This window comes from Perognathus longimembris, chromosome 19 (assembly GCF_023159225.1).
Source record: "Perognathus longimembris pacificus isolate PPM17 chromosome 19, ASM2315922v1, whole genome shotgun sequence".
In the NCBI taxonomy this organism is placed as follows: Eukaryota; Metazoa; Chordata; class Mammalia; order Rodentia; family Heteromyidae; genus Perognathus; species Perognathus longimembris.
The window spans coordinates 18,735,713-18,758,298 of record NC_063179.1 but is presented as its reverse complement, the minus strand read 5'-3'; the positions used below and the strand labels follow the sequence as shown (position 1 = coordinate 18,758,298).

At 40.1% G+C, this 22,586-nt stretch overlaps 1 protein-coding gene across 4 annotated transcripts in view; it reads left to right on the top strand.

The window, feature by feature from the left end:
- Adamts12 (ADAM metallopeptidase with thrombospondin type 1 motif 12) overlaps positions 1 to 22,586 on the top strand; it is a 214,041-nt gene that overhangs the window by 108,645 nt on the left and 82,810 nt on the right. For 3 of the 4 annotated variants that reach the window (XR_007214150.1, XM_048368464.1, XM_048368465.1), the window contains exons 4-9: positions 4,920 to 5,116; positions 5,940 to 6,023; positions 13,548 to 13,672; positions 14,478 to 14,627; positions 21,060 to 21,203; positions 22,021 to 22,165. Coding sequence is in view for 3 of the 4 variants with exons in the window: in XM_048368464.1 (XP_048224421.1) it covers positions 4,920 to 5,116; positions 5,940 to 6,023; positions 13,548 to 13,672; positions 14,478 to 14,627; positions 21,060 to 21,203; positions 22,021 to 22,165 (845 nt within the window). In the remaining variant the exon portion in view is untranslated. Of the gene's footprint in view, positions 1 to 533; positions 681 to 4,919; positions 5,117 to 5,939; positions 6,024 to 13,547; positions 13,673 to 14,477; positions 14,628 to 21,059; positions 21,204 to 22,020; positions 22,166 to 22,586 lie in introns of those variants that run through there. The other variant, XM_048368466.1, reaches the window with a different exon arrangement.

Genomic DNA, 22,586 nt, shown 5'->3' with positions numbered 1-22,586 from the left:
GCTTTAAGGATCAATTTCAGACTTTTGGAAGAAATGGATTCATAAGTAAAACACATTTATAAACTAGGAATTCAATTTGACTTTCTCATTGGACAGGAAAAGGACCTTGTCCAAGGTCAAAGAATTTGCAAGTATCAGCATTCATAAATGGTTCGGGGCAGACCCATAGACCCATAGGGACAGGTAGTGAACATTAGCCCAGGCAGCCCACACCAGACCAAGATATCCTCCTTCATTTATCATGGTCCCATCTTTCCAGCCACAAACTCTGGTCCAGGACATCTTTCTTAAGTGGTGCTTATTGAATTTTTAAAAGAAGCAAAGCATTGTCACTCCCCCAAAGACATCTACCATCAAAGGAGCACATAGTACTTATTGACTTTGTCCTCAAGTTTTCCCTCTTTGGGGCATACGGCCTTCATCATAGCTTGAAATGATAAGGACTTGGAGAGCTAGATCTCAGCTGGTTTATGTTCTAGCTTCTTCCCCAGCTGATCTTCACATGTTAGTTCTTTTCCCTTTTCACGCTGCAGTTTCCAGGCAGCTGATGCCCAGAACCCACCCTCCCTCATCTCCATGCTACCAAACGAAGAACCACCAACCTTCTCACCTACAATGCTTGTTCTGCTGCTCATAGGCTGTGAGATTTAGAACAAATTATCCTCTGTGGATCTGTTTTTGTAAGTGGCAATCATACAATTTCCCTCATATCATTATTGAAAGAATAAAATGACAACTTATTGACTCCAAAAGAGTATTTAGGAATGGGTGAAATGTCACTCTTTCTGTTGGAAGCATAGAATTCCATTGTGTATATGTGTCACATGTGCTTGATCCATTAGTCTACTGAGGGGCATCTGTGTTGATTCCATATCTTAGCTATGGGAAACAATGCTGCAGTGAAATGGTTGTGCTGGTGGTTTTAGTATGGTCTTGTTTATGATCATTTGGATAAATGCCCCATGCGTAAGAAAATGGAAAGACTTGGAAAAATTATATTAAGTGAAGTAAGCCAGACCCATAGAAACATAAGTTACATGTTTTCCTTCACTTGTGATAATTAGAATGTGTTTGTAAATTTACAAGTAAACCTAATGGATAGGAAAAGACAAAAATTTACACTTGGACATGATTAATTAAACAGGGTTCTAAACGTTCACACAATGAGACCAAAGGAGGATAATTCTTAGGAGAGGATCACAACGGTTCGATAGATATGTGCAAATGATCATGATGTTTATTGAAATGAATTCCAAGAAATGGAAAGAAGAGGTTTATTTTTTATTGTGCTATTTGTGGTTCTCTCTTTTTTGTTCTTTTTTTTCCCCCCTTCTGTTGCTGATTTTTTTTTTAAATTTCTGTAAGCTATGTAAACATTTTCTTGTATGTAAGTTTATCTAGTTTGGGGAGGGGAAAGGGAAGCACAGAAATGGTGGGACAGAGGATGAACCAATTCAGTTGTGGTATTCACAACACACTATGTTGGAAATGAACTATACAACGTGAGGGTGGGGAAGAGTGGCAGGAGGGGAAAAACTGGGAGAAAATGAGGGAGGGGTCACAGTGTTCAAGAAGGAATGTACTCATTACCTGGTTTATGTAACTGTAACCCCTTTGTATATCACCTTTACAACAATAATTTTTTTAAAAAAAGAATATTTAGTAGTCTGGGCTCCTGATGAGCACTCTATCACAAGTGTGGCTTGAGTTGACATGGTGCTGTTGAATGGTTGTTTGGAAGGTAGTGTCTGGAAGGTAGTGAAGTCTGGGCTAGGGAACACTGTAATGAAGGAATAATCTTCAGGGAGGGTAACAAAATTTGGACTTCAAACCATGTAGTAGGTCTAATTAGTGGTTGATTTCAAATTAATGATCCATCTTGTCTGACTGGGTAGAAATCTTCCCTCGTTACTGGAAGTCTAGTGGCAGAAGAGAATCTAGATATAAATAGAGGAAAGGGGTGGGGGAAACTGCCTGGAGCAATTCTCAAAGCAAAAGAAGTGACTCATTTCTCAGGGTGGGACATATCTGAATCCTGAAAACCACCTTTGAACATAGGATGCACTCTCATTTCCAGAATCTTCCTCCATGCTCACTTTCCTATGATTTTTGGTCCTACTCTAGCTGCCTCAGTGTACCTTTATGCAGGTGCAATCTCTACCTGTCTGTGAAGGAGGACAATAGAGTCTGAGAAGTCAGCTTAGGTGACACTTAGCAGAATCCAAAACAGAGAAAACCATACGGGCGAGGAAAAGGATGCGTTATGTTGTCTTTCCCCAATGATCTCTCGAGCTTCTGCTTCAATAGTGTGCTAAGCTTTTCATAGGCATCTCAGCTAATGCTGGGCAGCTGTCTGTATTCCCTTAGTTCAGGTACTGGAAAGTCAGTCCTCCGTCAGCATGGGAAATTGTCCCTACTTAAACTCTCCATTTGGCTAGATTTCTCTCTGAAACAAACCCTTCACAGCCTCAGTGTGGAGAATTCTCCAACTGAAACAAGTCATAACATGGGGGAAAATAAACAACTTGTGCAGTTCTTCCTTTCTTGTGAGCCACAAGTCAGTTCCAAGTCACCCACCTGCACAGCAGGCATTAATTGGGTGCCACTTTTTGCCAAGCAGGTAACAAGAGTACAGGGCATGTTGTTGTGGCCCATTAGCCATACAGAGCTTAATTAGAAGATTCTGCAATCACAGGAAACCATAGCACTGTTTCCAGAAACCATATTGTCTCAGAAGAGGGGCTAAAACAGAGCATGTGTCAGGAGGCAGGGACATTCAGGGAAACTTCTCCAATTGACAGTACCCCAGTTGCCCTGAAGAGCTAGCAAGCTTATTCATCAAGAATTGGAGATAAATATGTAGGGATGGCTTCTTATGTTTCCAAGAATTGCTTAGCAGAAGTATTTCTTAGGTCAAAAATCTGATTGCATCAAGACTCAACAAGGTCAAACCAGTATGATACACCCTGTCTTTGACAGCCCCACCCAGTTCAAGTCCTCCCATTTGTGCTGAGCTTCTGGAACTTTAGATAATAGAACTCATATGTCTCCCCTTGGGAATTATTTGAATGCAGATAGTGACTTTTTTCATATATTCTTGTTGTTTCACTCACAATTACGTTTTTGCCTCAATTCATCTAAGAGTGGGCTGGGTGGGAGTGGGGATTGTCCATAATTTGTCTTGCACATGTCTTTGTGGTTGTTAAGTTAGGCATACCTGGCTAGAACCAGGGTCGGTTGTTCACAATATTATTTGGGGGAGAATTGTCTGATCTTCTTGACCTCAGTGTCTCATATTGTCTAGTAGACGTTATCTCATGGAATCTTTGTCATGATTAAATGAGGCATGAGGTCTGTGTACTTAGCACAGGACTGGAACTTCCACATGCCCTTGAGATAAGGTTTGTTGAAAGTTTAAAACATGCTTTTATCTGATCCCATGCCTCATTTCTACATTTCTTCCTATTTGACCAAGTAATTTGCCTATTTGATGGAACAAAAGGAAAGTAATGTTGCCCTTTGAAAGAAAAAGACTTCTTATCTTTATTAGCTGGGTTGTTAAAATACCATCAACAACTGGGTTTCTATTTTTTTTCATTTCTTTCTTTCTTCCTTCCATCTTTTTCTTTCCTTTCATTTTTTCTTTCCTTCTTTCTTTCTTGCATTGTTTTTGTTTAATAGATTTTATTATTAAATATTGAAAAAACAGAGTATCAGTTACTCACAAGGTATGAAGACAAATGATATAATAACTTGAGACAACAATTTTAAAAAGAAACAAAATGAATATATATATACTAGACTGTCTATAAGGAACACTGTGGGAACTTAGAATCCATGGGTTAAACCTTTGGAATTTTCTTAGGGAATTCACACTGGCACCTGGCATGATTCTAGGATTTTTGACAATGATTCCATTGCTTCATAATTTGTAGCTTCTTCTAAATTTTGCCTGTTCTGCCATGATCCTCACAGACAAGTCTTTTTCATACTGAAACTTGGTGCTCACCTTGATAATTTTATTGTCCTGTTTTGGATGTCTTTAACGCTTTTTCAGCTTCTTGAAGCAAGATGCGCTTAACATCCTGCAGTTTTCTATCTTACATATTCTCAAGGTCTATGCAGCTTTGTCGCATGGGGCACAGCATGGCACATACGAAAAATGCATTTATGTAGGACAGGTAGCTAAAGGGTTGGATGACTTTGCTGTTTTATATAGATAGACACTTTGTATCAGTTTCCACATTTGCAAAACAAAGGGGGAAATAGATGCTTCAGACATTTACGAGAGTACACCATTTGGCATTGAGAAGCCAGCTATAGGTCCTTGCCCAGGGTATACAACAAATAACTGAGAAGGAGGTGAAAGTTTTCATTTTTGTTGAGAGCTTTCATGTTTTTCATGTTTCATAATTTATGTAAGGATATACAATGTAAGTTTATATGCTTATTTTACAGTATATAAACAATATAAATTATTTTATATAAAATATAAATATAACACATGATTATATATATGTAACATATATATATATATTTGGTGAGACAGGGTCTTGGTATGCAGCACAGGCTGTCTTTGAACTTGCTATCCTCCTGCTTCAACCACCTGAATGCTTGCATTACGGGCATATGTTACCATTTACAGTTTATAATGTAAGAATGAAAGGAATACTTAATCAATTAGGTCATACTATTTTAAAGAAATATTTTTTAAAACTCCTTATAATATACAAATTTGAGGTATTTTGCTCATATTTATTTAAATTGATCTCTTCTATTCCACTCATGTATCTAAGAACATTCCACTCATACATTATTAGACATATGTTAAATGTATCCCCTTTGCATTTTTACCATGTAAGTAGATAGTAGAGTATGTGAATACAGAAATAACCTACTGTCCTCTGTTTAATATTCAGACAGCTTCGCCAACTCTGAGAAGCAGGAACTACAGCGAGAAAAGTGGGAGAGGAGCCATTTGCCAAGCAGAAGCCGCTCTCGGCGCTCCATAAGCAAAGAGAGATGGGTGGAGACTCTGGTGGTGGCTGACACAAAGATGGTTGAATATCATGGGAGTGAGAATGTGGAGTCCTACATCCTAACCATCATGAACATGGTATGTGGAGATTGTATAGTGGAGGGCAGCTAGTGAACACATCTTATTTGGAATGACCTTGCTCCTAACAAAAGATTATAATCAATATAATATGGTATAATAAACACATTATAATATATAGATATAAATATCTAATTAGCTGTTGGTAGCTTGTACTTATTATATTCCCAGCACCAGGGATCTTGGCAAGACTGCAAGTTCAAGGCCAACCTGGGCTTCGTAGCAAAGCCCTGTCTCAAACAACCAGGAAGTGATAAGGCCAGAGGAGGAAAGAGAGTGTTCTTTCTTTTTAACCCATAGAAACATAGATACACATCCACACTTATATGAGTCTGTTCCCTGCCTAATAGTGGCAGGACAAATCAGTCTTTCTTTAAAGATGTGAATCCAGGGGAATTTTGGTAATTTATCATTTGATATTTTTATCAAGTATTTAGTAAGTGAGGCACTACCAGATGATATGAGTATACCAACAAGTAAATGGAGACAAAGGAATAGAATGTGATTCTAGATTGCAACCTCTACTTTCAAGGTTCTTTTTGGTGCTGTTGATGTGTTTTGCCTTCCCAGTGAGGGTGCCTGGTTTTTTGACCATGAAAAGGAAAGGCTCTGAGCTCAAGAAAAGATCAAGCCAGCCAGTCAATCATAAAGAACGAGTGACTTTAAATCTTACCACGTGGTTTGAGATTCTCTTTCTTTGCTTGCACAGAATTTATGAGCCAGAAGATTATGTTTAAGTAATTGCAGTCCATTTTCTTCCTTGAGCATAGATATATATCGTATATTCATATCAAGCTAAAAAAAAAGTCTTTTCTGATTCCAGGTCACTGAATTGTTTCATAACCCAAGCATTGGTAATGCAATTCACATTGTTGTGGTTCGGCTCATTCTACTTGAAGAGGAGGAGGTAAGGAGCAATTTTACCTCTACTCCAGTTTTTTTCATATGTATTATTTTCTTATTTTTTAGAAAAGCTCTTAATAAACATGAAAGAGCTCTACAAACAGGTGTTTAGAATCCCAGCATAAAGGAATAAAGGAAGATAATATTTCTGTGTTATTTTCTTGGGAGCCTATTCATAATGAGTGAGAATTGGAGAATTGGAGAATTGCTGAAACCATCTGATTTTCATTGCATCTAGGATCATACAAACAAGGCTTACTTAGAGAGGTTATTAAGAATGCTTCCCAGTAGAAATAAAATAACTTTATTCTGATTTTTTTTCAAATATTTATGTATTTGCTGAGACTTCCAATTGATACTTGAAACCTAGATCTCTTCCTGGGGCTTCCAATTCATGTTCTTTCTCATCCTGCCCCAATCCTGCCTTTGCAATTTTTCATTCTCCTCCTCAAGGTCTTGAACACTAAGGCCTTTCACTTCATAACTTCTTCTGGTCATTACAATTGGAATTAGACTCTTCTCTTGAACGTGTGTGTGTGTGTGAGAGAGAGAGAGAGTGTGTGTGTCATCTGGGCACTGTCTGTGAGTGTTTTTGCTGAAGTCTAACACTCTTCCACTTGAGCCACATCTCCACTTCCCAGTATTTTTGATAGTTAACTGAAGATAAAGAGTTTCACAAACTTTCCTGCCTGGGCTAGGTTGGAACTGTGATCTTCAGATCTCAGCCCCCTAAGTAGCTAGGATTATAGGCATGAGCCACCAGTGACTAAGTAACTAGGATTTTAGGTGTGAGCCACCAGTGCCTAAGTGACTAGGATTTTAGGTATGAGCCACCAGTGCCTAAGTAACTAGGATTTTAGGTGTGAGCCACCAGTGCTAGGTAACTAGGATTTTAGGTGTGAGCCACCAGTGCTTGGCTTCCCCCAGTGCCTGGTTTCCCCTGAACTTTCATGATAAGTCTCATATTGTGGCAAATAGAAGGTTTATAGCTCGCTGAACTATTTTCTAGCTTTCTGAGCTGTGGTGGGTTACATCTCTGTGGCTCTATTCCATCAATTTGTGAAATGAGGTTAATATCTACTCCACGGGGTTACTGTGAGAATGTGTTAGTCCGTGTAATTCTTGGCATCATTTTTGGCTTCTACAAACTCAGTTAATGTTACTTGTTGATATTGCTTTTATTGTCATCATCACTGTCATCATCATTATTTAGTTTCCACAACATATTACTTATTTTACAAGGACTTTAAAGCCATTAAAAGTGATACCAGAAAAGTACAACAACTAGGTCAGGTCCTTTGTCTCTATAGTGTCAAAGAATGAGTCCACAGACATAGAGGGAGAAGTGAAATGGCAACGATATATTGAAGAAAAAGATAAGCAGAGCTCTAGCTAGACAGGAGGGTTCCTAAGCAAGGGCACCATCTGGAGTACATTGTTCAAGTGTTACTAAAGTGTCTCTAGGAGAGAGCTACATGACTCTCAAGATAATTGGACAGCCTGTAAGTTATCACAACCCTCAGACCCAACCAGAGGCTCTATGCAGTCTGCACAAGCTCTCCAGGGGTTGTTTAGCCCTTTTGATATCCATTCCAGTTCACACCTCTGGAGTCCAAACAGTCCATGTGCAAGTCTTCCGGGGGTAATGGGCCATGATGTGATACCAAGAGCCCCAAGCACAACAGTTCAAAGCAATGGCGGTGTGATAGCCAGGGCCTCCCTTTCATGACTCCTCAAGGCCGTGGTGAGGGAATGCAGAACCGTTATGAAAGGGGTGGGCCTTTCCCCTTATTTTCTTGCCAGATTCTTTCTTTGTTCTCAAAAATCATCACAAAGCCTGAAGGAGAACATTAGGGCCATAGTTAGAGGCTTCTTTTAAAAAGAGGCTAGAAAATCTGTATGATTGAGCACTTGTCTAGCAAGTATAAAGCCCTGAATTGGATCCCTAGAATTGGAGTGGTGAGGATAGGATAGAGATAAAGAGGGGGTACAAGTGATTAGGATGAATCTAAGCAGATCCCAGGTAGTTATAGCATCCAGGATTGGGGCCTAAGGGCACTGATCTGACTTGAAGGAACAGGAGTAGGGATCATAAGCAAGAGGAATATGCCTTCAAGGAAAATTTCCTCCTGATCTACTGAATGGCTTAGTGTCGGGTTCAGTCTGAAGTGAAAAACTTGTTGATTTTAGAAATCAAGGCTCTTGGTTTAAATTTTTATCCTTCCTGCTGATGTGTGGGCTTGTAAGAACCTAACTATTGTTCTTGCCAAATAAATGCAAAAAAATATTGACAAGGAAGTTTTAGACACATTCTTTAAAAAAATCTATCAGAGTAAAACATATCTGTATCTTAGGCTCGTGATTTTGCTTTCTGCTGCTTGCCTGGTACTTTTCTTTCAGTAACCTTAGGCTGGCTGGCGGAGTATAGACAGGTGGGGCACCAATTCAAAAGCTGCTATCCAGAATTCCCAGGGAGATCAATATGAGGTATTTTCATTATAAGGAGAGTACCCACAGGGAACAATTTATAACAGAAGTCATATTCTCAAAAATAATTTCCTCTCTTGCATTTGTGTCTATTTCCATGAGCTGTGGCTAATTTCCTCCAGTTCAGCTCCCTCTCCTATAAAGTCATATACTCAAATCTATAGGAAAGTAGAGTGGGAAATGAATCAGGTTGAGAAGTTGGGGTGAGAAAAAATGAGTAAGTGCAATATCTATATTTGCTTGCGAAAGAAACAAGAAAAATTGGATGAGGAGTTTGTTTTGACAAACTCATTGATCAAGTTGTTTTATGGAAATGCTTAGCACTGTCTTTGCATATCTGTTGGAAGACAGAATAACCTCTTTGAAGTTCCTTTGTATTTTGTATGCTTAGGGCCATATAGGTAATAAGTGTTTTATGTTTGTTTGTTTTGCTTTGTTCAGATTAAGGATTTCTATATTTTTTATTTTCATTTTTAAATTTTATTGTAAAGGTGATATACAGAATAGAAGGGTTACAGTTACGTAAGTAAGGTAATGAGTACATTTCTTTTTGAACAATGTTACTCCCTCTCTTGTTTTCTCTTATTTTCTCATAGCTGATAGTTTTAACACATATCTGATAACCCTTGCCCAGGCGGTGATCAAATGTATTCCAGCAACTAAATAACCAAATGTCCTTAGATGTAACATCTTCTATGCCTCTAAGGGGACAAGGAAAATAATTGTGCTCCTTCTTTCTAAAAGCACTTCCTCCTGGAAGAATGTGACATTTAAAAGAGAAGTGGGAAGATATCCTGCAGACCTAGTCACTGAACTTGTGTTAAATGTCACATGGTGCAGATGGAAGTTCTATGTGTGCAAAGTAACCAGCTGCAATGATTAGAAACACAGTTCAGGGTGTGCCTGCTTTCTCTGGAAGAGGAGCCTAGAAAAAAAAAAGTGGTAAGAAAGTAAATAAGGTTTTGAGGGTAGATTTCAGGCTGTAAATATGTGTTTATGCGCCTGTACATATACATATATAAATACCTATACATATGCATTTCTCAATGACTAACCCTTAAGTTTTTCCCGAATTATTCTTAGGGTTGTTATGGGAGCTAGGAAGAAAGAACAATCCCTCTGGATCTATCTATCAATCGATCGAGTGATCTATCTATCTATCTATCTATCTATCTCTATCTGGTGGCACTGGGACTTGAGCTTGGGACTTCCAGGTTGCTAGTCTGATTGCTCTACCACTTGAACTATATATTTAGCCCTGCTTTTAGATGAAATCTAGTAAACTTTATTGTCCAGGCTGACCTCAAACTGTGATTCTCCAGACCTCAGCTTCCTGAATTGCTAAGATTACAGACATGCGCCACTGGCACACAACTCTCTCCTAGCCTTTGAGTTTCTCCCTTTCTCCTTGATCCTTCTTCAATAGTTCTACTGCTAGAAAATCTCCACAGCCATGTAGACCTGGCCCATCTACTTAGCGACCCCAAACCTAATGGGGTTCTTATTACTGTTTGATCCCCTATTTTACATTCTCCTCCTTATTTCTGTCATGTATGAGAAAGGCTTGTTTGCAGGCTAACATGTGATGATGGCTGTTATGCTTGAAGAATAAATGAGACTCTTGGATGAGAGAGAGAGAACTTTATTTCCCCTCAGTACCTGAGGTGAGTTTCACGTGTCTATCTCCTCCTTCTTGTGGGCAGCTCTCTTGGATGCTATGCAGGCCATGCTAAGAAGCCCTAACATAATCAAACCTCAGTTCTTTAAAGTAAGAAAATTTACCTGAATTTTGCCCCAGGAGGGAGCAATCGCTTCATTTGTTCGGAACTGTAAAGGAAGAATCCACCTTCACGAAGAGGAAAACTAGCAGCCAAAGCTATTTGCTGTATAACATACTTGAAAAAGAGAAAAAGCTGCAGAGCCCTTGGCCGGGTTATGTACAGGAGACCTGTGGGGCTTCTACCACCCACACCTCTGACCTTGCTGCCTTTCTCTACTCCAGTCAGTAGATGTTTCTCCACTGACTTGCACAAAATCCATCAGCAATCTAACCTTCACTTTTTTTTTTCCTAGCTCAGTCCATATATTCTCCATCTTTTCTCCATGCCTTCGTGGGTGGGTGATATACAGCCTCGGGTTGCACATGTGTACCAGGACATGTGCAACACCTGAAAAATGAGAGAAATAAATCCCGGGATTGGTCCTAGGGGTGTTGAGAAGGACAACGGGTCCCGACTTTGATAGTCTAACCTTGTGAAGAACATGCTGTGAACCAAGTGTGTACCAGATATATTAACAGGAATCTCATCTTGGTTGGAAATGTTCTATTGAATTTTACAGGAGGAGCAGAAGTTGAATATAAATTAACATGGGGAGAGAAGAGAAAAGTATCTTAGGGAAAGAATTCTTTTAAAGAAAGGAAGGTGAAGAGCAGCACAATGTAGGAGTATGTGGTCTGGGGGAGTGCTAATGCAGACAATTTCATGTTGCCTGAACACAGACTAAGGAGTTGCAAATAATACTGTCTGGATGAGGTTGAGGGTATGGCTCAGTTGGTAGAGCACTAGCTAGTGAACAAAAGCATTAGTTGTCAAGTGAGAGTTCCAATTGTGGACCAAAAAGAAAAGGAATTGTATGGAAGTTAACATTTTGTTTTTCCTAGAAGTTGTATAGCTTTCCATTTTATATTTAAATGTGTGGTTCATTTTTAGTTTATATTTATATCTCATAGAGATTTAGATTGATTGGGTATTTTTCTCCCCTCAATTTTTTTTTGGCCTATGCCTCACTAGTTGCTTATCCATCCATCCATTTATTCATTTGTTACCTAAATAGTCAAATCAGTATACTTCGTGATAATACTATGTTTGTGTTAAATTGGAACAATGTCTTCAGACACAATCCTGCCAAATACGAATGTTCAGCTGCAACCAAAGAATGAAAATAATACAAATCATGACTCAATATCTGGACTTGAATCTTTCACTGCAGATTTCTTAGTGCAAAACTTCTGCTTTTCTTTCAATATTAATGATTACCTTTGATCTTTAGCTCAATTCCAAAAACATAGAATAAATGTTATATTTATTGAACTTAAAGCTCAACACACCTACAATAAAAAAAAAACTCATGTCATGATGCCTAAATGAAATTTATTCTTTGATCATGGTATTTGCATTTTAAGCACACATAAAATAATTGCATATCCAGCATGATGTCTAGGCACTGCATAGGTAGTTAGCACATGATTGATTGTAGGAAGTGTCACTAGTTGGGTTTGGTTCAGGTGAGAGATTGCCATCTCTTGTGGGCAAAGCTAAGGCCAAGATTTAAAGAACTAGGTAATGCATCTCGTGCAGCATGTAAAATAAAGTACTGTTGATTAAAAAAAGCAAAAAAAAAATGGGAATAATAAAGATTATTCTTCTTTTTAGAGAACAATTTTAGAAACAACTATAATGGTATAAGAACTGTAAAGTGTGTTGATTCTCTAAACATATAGCCATATTTAATTTCTTTTGTTCTAAAGCTTATATTCACTAATTATATTACTTGTAGATCATCATGTTTCTATTGTCAAATGAAAGTGTGCTTGGGCTTGCTTCATGTCTCTTTATTGAGATGTGTATTTCATTATTGGTTTGGACACTTTTTATTTTGAGCTAGTTCCAATTTCTGTCTCTATCTCCTTAATTACATTACGGGAGAACTTGTATTGCCATTGAATCAAGCTGTTGTCATTGATCTCTTTGTGTAAAGAGTGAGAAAGTTACAAGTGAGATCTGACTTACAGGGCAAGGGGGAAGAGCAAACTTGTCACCTATGAGAAGAGCCCTGGCTAAAATATGTACCAAGACCTCTTTTTAAAACCAAGACAGGGGGCTGGGAATATGGCCTAGTGGCAAAAGTGCTTGCCTCCTATACATGAAGCCCTGGGTTCAATTACCCAGCACCACATATATAGAAAAAGGCCAGAAGGGGCGCTGTGGCTCAAGTAGCTAGCCTTGAGCAAAAAGAAGCCAAGCACAGTGCTCAGGCCCTGAGTGCAAGGCCCAGGATTGGCAAAAACAACAACAACAACAACAACAAAAAAAAAAACCAAGACAGAAGACCTATATATCTCAGAACACAAGTATTATTCACTTCCTGGTGCCTGGAGTGAGAATTTATCATGTTGACCTTGCTTCCTGGCACCTTGAACACAGTAAAACAAATGCTGGGGTGGAAAGTGATTGGAAATGAGTTCAGTAGATGGTGACATTGAATGGAGAAAAGTTGTTCAATGAAATCTTAAGGTTGTCTGGAGAGTTTCTTTTGAGCTTCCTTATCTTGCTTCTAATTGATAGCATATAGCTTTTTTGCAGTTGCCAAGTGCCATTCCAGTTCAAATGACAGATGCCAGGACAATATGGCTGAGAGCTAATGGGAACTTGAGTTCTTATCTGTCTTTAGGAGATGCTGTCTTTGGTTTAATGAGGGCTGTAATTCACAGGCAGGAATGAGTGTGTAGAAACATACTGAGTATTCTTGCATATCTAAAGAAACCATTAGTTTTTTAGATTTTTTTATTTAATCATTAATAAAGCTTGAATATTGACTTATCTATCACCACAAAAGGAAGTTATGGGAAAAAACAGGGTCTTGGGATGCTTTTATAGTAGTGGATAGCCACAAAATACTCAACATGAGAAACAACACTATAGACCCAACTATAATAAATTATATTTTAAGTATGTTCTTTTGAGTATGAATATTGGAGTGAGAGAAAACTTAGGATCTGAGTTCTATTATGTGACTTTTCCACACGCAAAGTGAAAATTCCAATCACTACTTTGAATTTGCTTCTCTTTTGTAGATAAGGGTTCACATCGTGGCTTTCCTAACTACTTCCCAAAGCTGTTTACAAAATCAAGGGAGAAGAATGACATGGAAGTCACTTATAAGCCATTATTATGTATTCACCATGTGAAATGTTAGCCAAGCCTTGACTGACCACAGTGAACTCACCCATGCCAATCTCTTCATCTTCTTCTTCCTCCAGCAAGGACTAAAAATAGTCCACCATGCCGAGAAGACACTGTCCAGCTTCTGCAAGTGGCAGAAGAGCATCAATCCCAAGAGTGACCTCAACCCTGCCCACCACGATGTGGCTGTCCTTCTCACGAGGTACCTCAGAGGCCACTTGGGAGTCAGGGGAAGGACGTCTGAAGAGCTGGTGCCTGAACAAGTTGCTGAGTGTTCTCCCTGGAGTTCTTGCAACCTTTGCTGCTCTTGGGCACTTGTAAAGGCAGCCACAGTGGCCTAGTCAGCTCCTGAATCTCCTAACAGTGACGTTACAAAACTCCTGAAGCTCATAGCAGGGTTGATGTGACAAAGCTCTCCTAGCTAATAAACAGTAGCCAGTGGCAAACTGCTAGCCTCTTTCCTATTGCAGTGAAGATCTTTAAAACTAGCTTTTCTATATCGCTTTATAAACAACCAAGAAATTTATTAGCAGATCTTCATTACAGACTCCTATAACTGTTAGACAGTGGGATTGCCAACCATTTATTTTTAATTTTTTAAAATTCATTCTCCCATATAGAGCATGCAATTTTCTCTATAGAAATTCACTTGTTTTAATTCATCTTTTTAAATTTTTTTTAATTCTTTATTGTCAAAGTGAAGTACAGAAGGGTTACGGTTTCATATGTAAGGCAGTGCATACATTTCTTATCCAATTGTTATCTCCTCCTTCAAGAGCAAGAGCAACTCAAAAGAAAATATTTGCATTTTCCCCACATGAGTGAAACTTAGTAACTAAGAGAGAAAATCAAAATAAGCTCAGTGAATTCAGTTGCTCCCTGTATTCATATGAAAGTTTTAAAAAAATTAAGCATAATTTACAAACTACACTGATAAAAATGCATACCTCCATGTTTTTTCTAGTAATTTTTTAATGAGCCTAAACATCTCTGTTCTATGCTTTCAGAAAAGACATTTGTGCCGGTGTCAACCGCCCCTGCGAGACCCTGGGCCTGTCCCACCTGTCGGGAATGTGCCAGCCTCACCGAAGCTGTAATGTCAATGAAGACTCTGGCCTTCCTCTGGCTTTCACCATTGCCCATGAGATAGGGCACAGGTAAAAAGCAAAGAGGGCTGTGGACCACTTTTCATGTTTAGCATCAGTATCAGTAGATAGGATGCAAAGCTCCTTAAACTTAGAATCAGGAAATTGCAACTGAATGTAGTTGGAGGCTTGCCTTCTGGAACTCACTGACTAGTTCTTATGAAATACCCTATAAACATCATTAAAAAGATTCAGACCTAATATTTTAGAGCCCTAACTTAATGCTATTGTGCTTTTCATTAGGTCAAGAGTCCTCTTCGGGGATGGGAGTATGGCCTAGTGGCAAGAGTACTTGCCTCCTACACATGAAGCTCTCAGTTCGATTCCCCAGCACCACATATATGGAAAACGGCCAGAGGGGGCGCTGTGGCTCAAGTGGCAGAGTGCTAGCCTTGAGCAAGAAGAGGCCAGGGACAGTGCTCAGGCCCTGAGTCAAAGGCCCAGGACTGGCCAAAAAAAAAAAAAAAAAAGAGTCCTCTTCGCCTTAAAAAATAACTATTATAGCTGGGCACTAGTAGTTCATGCCTGGAATCCTAGCTACTTGTAGGAGGCTGAGATCTGAGGACTGCAGTTCAAAACTAGCCTGTGCAGGAAAGTTTGTGAGACTCTTATCTCCAATTAACTATCATAAACAAACCCACAAAAACAAACAAACAAAAAACCCAGAAGTAAAGCTGTGGCTCAAGTGGTAAAATGCTAGCTTTGAGCACAAAAGCTCAAGGACAGCATCCAGGACCTGAGTTTAAGCTCCATGAAGGGAAGGAAGGAAAGGAAAGAGGGAGGGAGGGAGGGAGGGAGGGAGGGAGGGAGGGAGGGAGGGAGGGAGGGAGGGAGGGAGAGAGAGGAGAAAAGGAGAGAGAAGGGAGTGGCTTAGTGGTAAAGTACTTGCCTAGCATGCATGAGGCCCTGGGTTCAATTCCTTGGTACCACCTAAACCAAATATTAATAAAAATTTACAAAGAAGTAGCTCCTGAGGAAAAACTCAACAAATAAAACTCAACAAATAAACATTTTGCTTGAAAAAATTGAAAAACAAATAAAAAAGAGAGAAAGGGAAAGAGGGAGGGAGGGAGGAAGGGAGGAAGATAAAGAAGGGTTACTATTGTTAGTCCCATTTGACTTTTATGTATTATAGGAAAATGTGGAATAAGTGAGAATTTGAAAATGGTTATAAACTTGGAAAGACTATTATTAGAATATTCAAGTTGTCACAAAAACGTGTGAATTTGATTAGATGAGCCACTTGAAGGCAGGTTTCAGAATGATGGAGTGAAGATATAATGAGGTATTAGAGGGAAGAACTTAGATTATTTTTAAGTTCCTGTGTCGCTGCATTTGCTAATAAGAAACAAGAGCACCACACTAATTGTAAAGTCAGAGTCAGGAGCCCCATAAATGACTAAGCTATACCCCCTGCTGTGTGAGGCTCCCATCAGAATCCCTGAAGGGGTCTCCTCCTATGAAGAAGAAACAAGGACATGGATGAGGAGGGGACATACTCTAATTGGTCCACTAGAGAATAGCCAGGACCGGGAAGAAACATGGAGATGGGATTGGACTAGGCTTGGCCTCTTCAGTCTGAGCTCACTCATCATTTTTCCATAAAACATGAACTATTCCAAATAAGTTTCCCTGTAGCCAAAAGAAGTTTTGCCTTCAGAATTAGAGAAAGTAAATTCTTCCTCTTGCTTTTCCATTTATCATTGTTATGACTTTACATAATTCTCTGTTTCTCCAAAAGAGTTTTCTCATCTTTGAAATGAGTGTCTTGGAGCAGATGATTTCTTAGACACTGATATCTTACAGCCTCCCTCCAAATAGGGGTAGAAGTGAATGTGATATATTCTAATATTCTTAGTTGTCAAGGATAGTCTTCTTCTTCTTCTTCTTCTTCTTCTTCTTCTTCTTCTTCTTCTTCTTCTTCTTCTTCTTCTTCTCTCTCTCTCTCTCTCTCTCTTCTTCTTCCTCTCTCCTCCTCCTCCTCCTCCTCCTCCTCCTTCTTCTTCTTCTTCTCTCTCTCTGTCTCCCTGTCTCTCTCTATCTCTCTCTCTCCCTCCCTCCTTCCCTCCCTTCCTCCCTCCCCTCTTCCTGGTTCCCCGCTTAGAACTGAGGACCTCATGCTTGATAGGGCAGGTATCTACCATTTGAGCCAAGCCTCCAGCCTGGCTTTTGGCTGATTATTTTAGATGGAGTCTCAAAGACTTTTCTGCACAGGCTAGCTGAGGGCTCAATCCCCCTGATTTTAGCCCCCTGAGTAGCTAGGATTCCAGGCATGAGAGACTGGCGTTGGCTACCTTTATTGTTGATGATGATGTTTGTTTATTTGCAGTGCTACAGATTGGACCCAAGCCCTCACTCTTACCACTGAATTCTATATTCCCAGCCTTTTCTCTTGTTCAATACAACGTATAGAGTGAAATACGTTAAGCAGGTCCTCTCTGTTTTAAGACATTCACATGAGGGGGCTGGGGATATGGCCTAGTGGCAAGAGTGCTTGCCTCATATACATGAGGCCCTGGGTTCAATTCCCCAGCACCACATATACAGAAAATGGCCAGAAGTGGTGCTGTGGCTTAAGTGGTAGAGTGCTAGCCTTGAGCAAAAAGAAGCCAGGGACAGTGCTCAGGCCCTGAGTCCAAGCCCCAGGACTGGCCAAAAAAAAAAAAAAAAAAAGACATTCACGTGACCATCTGTGCATGGATACAACACCTTTCTCAGAAGTTTAAAAGCCAAGGAGCAAGTATGAGCCTCCTTACAGATGCAGAAATTCATTCAATAAAGTTGAGGACCTTGTAGCAACATTATTTAAACACAAAGAATTATACATGCAAAAAGCAAGTATTATATATGTTTAATGTTTATCACAAGTGGTAGATGATTCAGCAGACCAAAGCTAGCACAGTCTGACTCAGTTTGATACTTCTAATAGAAAACATTAAATCAAACACTAGTTTGGAGCTAGCTGATGCATCTTAACAAGGAAGCTACAATAAGGATTCCCTATGCCTTGTTTTGGTATTGTTGGTGCTGTTCTTTTTAATATTATTCATGGGAAGAAAAATGAGGCTCTAAGCTCTTTGTTTAAAACTATCCTTTCAAGTAAAAACAACAAGTTCTTGACTAAAAGACCACTTAAGGCAGAACTGGAATACCTATTTTTGTATTAGTTGATTTAGAAGCAGACACTAAGATAAGAATTTGAATGCAGTTTATTGGGACAATAAAAAAGAACATTAATAGGAAAGGAGGATAATGAGATAGGGAAGGAAGGGGACGCAACCATCAGTTCATAATCTCAGCTTCTACTGTTTGCCACTGGATCTTAATTAATCCTATGGGCGAACTGAATAAAACTTGTTTCTAAGTTATCCTTCACAAGCTGGGAAGAACTGAGTTATTTTCTATAACAGTACCCTAAGTCATTTGCCAAAGACAGTTTCCAGAGCTTGTTATTTATTCCTTCTCTCTTCCAGCTTGGTAAGCAAAGGCAGAGCCAGCTAACTAACTTGGTTTTAGAAAAAAATCAACCAACAAAGAGATTCCGATACCAGCATTTGGAACTCATCTGGTATAAGCATATTGGCAGGTACCCATGGCATCTGCTAGCACTTACTTGGGGCCATAAGTATACTCCTCATAGAATTTAGCCTCAGGGAATACAGAATTATACATACTTTTCCTTAGTCCTCCCTAATATAATGAAACCTCCTAAACAAATTAAAAAAGTAAGAAGAGACTGAAAGCTGGATGGAAAAACAGAGGTGGAAGCACATAAGTCATAAAGGATGACATGGTGATAATATCTCTCTCTCTCTCTCTCTCTCTCTCTCTCTCTCTCTCTCTCTCTCTGTTTCATATATGTCATATTTGGAGTTGATGTAGCCAGAAATCCCTAACATAACCCTTCTCTGAAAGACCCACCAGGTGATACTGAAACCTGGTGAATTATTTAACTCACTATTTCAGTCTATAATTTGTCAAAGACATTCAAAGGAACCGAGCCAATGGAGATCAAGTGAAGCAGGTTAACCCAGCAACCCTGTGCATTATTCCTCACCATACAGTGTGAGGAATAATGTCAAGCTGTTCCTTGGGTTCCCTCCCAAGTTTCAGAGAAGCAAGCTTTCCATCCCTATGGGCCATGAGCTTTCCTCATCCCTCACGGTTAGTGCCAGAATGTTCACATGTGTCTACTTTACCCTATGTCACTGGACATAGATCAAAGGGACATAAGTTTAGTAGTCCTGATTTTTTTCTTTTAAAATGAGAATGCTACTGTACATCTCTATGAAATTATTGCAGTGAACCACCTCATTAGTGTATGTATCGTGTGTGTGCGTGTGTGTGTAAGCACGTGTACACACCTTGCCAGTCTTAGAGCTTGAATTCAGATCCTTGAGCTCTCAGCTTTTTTACTCACAGCTGGTGTTCTGTCATTTGAGCCACACCCTCAGCCCAGCTTTTGTGCTGGTTAACTGAGGATAGAGATAGGTTGATTTTTCCTTCCTCAACTGGCTTCACACTATGAAGTCTCTGGGTCTCAGCCTCCTGAATAGTTAGGATGGCAGGTATGAGCCATTGGTGCCAAGCTCATATGCATCTGTTTTGTTTTTTAAGAGAGAGATATAGCTGGAGGGAAAATTTTTTGTGAATTAACCTTGACCTGAAACAAAACAAAGCTGATATATTTTAAGTGTAGATTTAAAAACCACTCAGTATAGGAGGGTATATTAGGATAGCCGGTGCTAAAAGAAAACCATTATTCATGTAGGGGTTTTTTGCACCTATTTGAAAAGTAAGGTTTGACTAACTACTGAAGAAGTGACTTTGTGGAGTCTTTCATGAACCAGGAGGCAGTAGATTTGCAGAGCTTGGGCAAGCCTGCTCAGGAGGAGGCTTTCACTGAGTCATTTTCTTTGCGGGTGGGCAGATAGAGCTTTGTAGATTAATTCTCTGACACTTTTGTGAATTTTGCATTCCTGGTGCAATGTGATTAGAGTTTGCAAGTAAGGTGATAATACTATAATGGATAAAATACAAGACATTCTCTAAATCTCCTCCAGGACTGTTCTCTGTAAGAGTTCTTAATGCTGACCAGATTCCATTAAAGTTAAATGTAAGCTTCTCAGGGAGAGGGATTTAACTCACCATGAGGAACAAGAAGTTATGCTTTCTTCTACTTAGATGTAAACATCTGAGTCAATGTCGCCATGTTGTAAGTGTCCCTTGCACAGAGCTCCATGAAGAGATCTTTCAGGAGCCTCAGAGGGCATCGTGGGAGGATTCTGGGCCAGTTTCTTTCCCAGGGGCCCCTTGCCATGACAGATGGTCTAACTCGTTAGGGCCTGTCGATGCTGTTTGCTCGGTCTGGCCTCCCACTGCCAAGGCACAAAGGTACACAACGAGGAGAGCTCTTCTGCTGCTAGGAAGATGTGTGACGTATTTAGATATTCTGAGATTCCTTATCCTGATAGGAAGAATAACCTAGAAAATATTTTGAAGCAACTGAAAGGTTCCGTCATTCGTGAAGCCCTTTCTGATTAGAGAGTGGGCACCTCTTCTTGCTCTCAGCCCTCATCCTAAGTACCATGACAACTATGCCATTTTCAGGAGAGGAAAGCAGTCCTGCTGTTGAGGGCCTGTGTGTCACTGCGATTCAAATCCACATCATCATCCTCAAAAATGCCTGTCTCAGCCACTGAACTCTAAGGTCTCCCAACAACTCACCTATGAGAGACTTGTAGCATGAACTCCATCCTCAAAGCCTGAGGACTTGACAATGTCTCCCTTAGCTTCCGTGTCTCCTGCTTGAAAGGGAAGAGGGTGGCTTTGTCCTTTCATGCTGTGGACACTGCAAGAGGACAAAGCAGATGTCTTGGGCCAGGATTTGCTCTTGTGGCTCTAGAAACATTCAGAGCCAGACTGAGAGCTCGTTGCTTTCTGCCAATTAGAAGTTTTTGGAATTAACCACGTGGTTGCAATTCTGAAAAGTGAAGGCAAGGCTTCCAATCTTCCCTGAACTTTTGAGTTCAAAACTAGCCATGCCTGGGATGGGAATATGGCCTAGTGGCAAGACTGCTTACCTCGTATACATGAAGTCCTAGGTTCGATTCCTCAGCACCACATATAAAGAAAATGGCCAGAAGTGGCGCTGTGGCTCAAGTGGCAGAGTGCTAGCCTTGAGCAAAGAAGCCAAGGATCGTGCTCAGGCCCTGAGTCCAAGGCCCAGGACTGGCGCGCACACACACACACACACACACACACACACACACACACACACACACACACAAAACTAGCCATGCCTCTCCAACTTCAATATCTCATTCAGTAAACAGCTCCTTCTACATGAAACAGATTCCCTGGGGGGGTAATTGTAACCTTGCAGAAACAAACCGTCTTCCTGTTTAATCCCTGTCTTCTTTCTTTTCTTGTGTTTTGTGTCAGCTTGGGCATCCAACACGATGGGAAAGAAAATGACTGTGAGCCCGTGGGAAGGCACCCCTACATCATGTCCCAGCAGCTCCAGTACTACCCCACCTCACTGACATGGTCCAAGTGCAGCAAGGACTACATCACTCGATTTTTGGAGTAAGTGACACTGTGTTTCATGACACCCACATTTGGGTTGTGTTTGTGGGTGTGCCAGACTGGAGCTTGAATTCAGGGCTTGGGTGCTGTCCCTGAGTTTCTTTTTGTTTGTTTGTTTTTGCTTAAGGCTAGCACTCTACCGCTTGAGCAATTGGTCTACTTCTGGCTTTTTGGTGGTTAACTGGAGATAAGTCTTACCTGCCCAGGGTGTTTTGAAAATGCTATCCTCAGATCTTAGCCTCCTGGGTAGCTTGGATTCCAAGAATGAGCCAACAACCAGCTCATCTAGGTCTTCCTAAATCAGGAGTTACATTAAGTTTACATACAGGAGCTGATATTGCCTGGAAGAGATTTGGTTGCGTCTCTCCAGGCCACAGTATGGGGGTGCTGTCAAAGGAGGGGTGGATTTCCTCTCATTTTTATGATCATGACATTTAGGAGGCTCTGCCATCCAGCAACCACTAAGTGATTCCCCTGCCCTCCTGATCACTCCTGGTAGCATTTTACCATCTGGCTGTGAATGAAGTTCTCAGAGACTAACGGAAGAGCCTAGGTCAAGCCAAAGTGTTCGCTTAAACCTTACTGAGGGTAAGGTGATGATTTTCTAATTTCCCCACTACTTATAGCTCCTACATAACAACAAAACTTTGCATCTATTTTATTAACTTCCCCTTTGGGCCAAGAAGCTTCTTCTGGCCTGTAAAAATACAGATGTCTTAAAGGACAAAGAATAAACTAGAGGAATGGAAGTTTTTATTAAATGAAATGTACCTGAGGGAACTAATAAACTATCCTATTTCTATCAACTTGTTTGCAGCCGAGGCTGGGGGTTCTGTCTTGATGATATTCCAAAAAAGAAAGGCTTGAAGTCGAACGTGATTGCTCCTGGAGTGATCTATGATGTTCATCACCAGTGCCAGCTCCAATATGGGCCTAATGCCACCTTCTGCCAGCAAGTAGAAGTAAGTTCTGGGTGTCTTAGTGCGTCTAGTGGGTATGTGCAAGGGGCTTATCATTGTAAACATTTTGAAGGAAGGGGCAGAGAAATATTTGGAAATCTGGAGATCTAGACATAGAAATGGAAGGTTTATATCACGTTATAAATGTGCACAATATGTTAGGAAGAAGGACTAAAGAGGAATCATTCACATTTCTCTACCCTGCCTGGGAATTCTCTGTTGCCTGCAATCCTTTGCTACCACTGGAGGTCTGAAACAGCTCCATGCTGAGTCACAGTGATTGTCACTAGAAGATTCTATATCAACTGAATCCCTCCATTCATCCTCTTCCCCAAATTCCCACATGGCTGAAGAGCACCTCCAAATCCCAAAGTAGGAATAATATCAATCCTCAATGTATTCTCCTCCTTTATTTTCAACATCA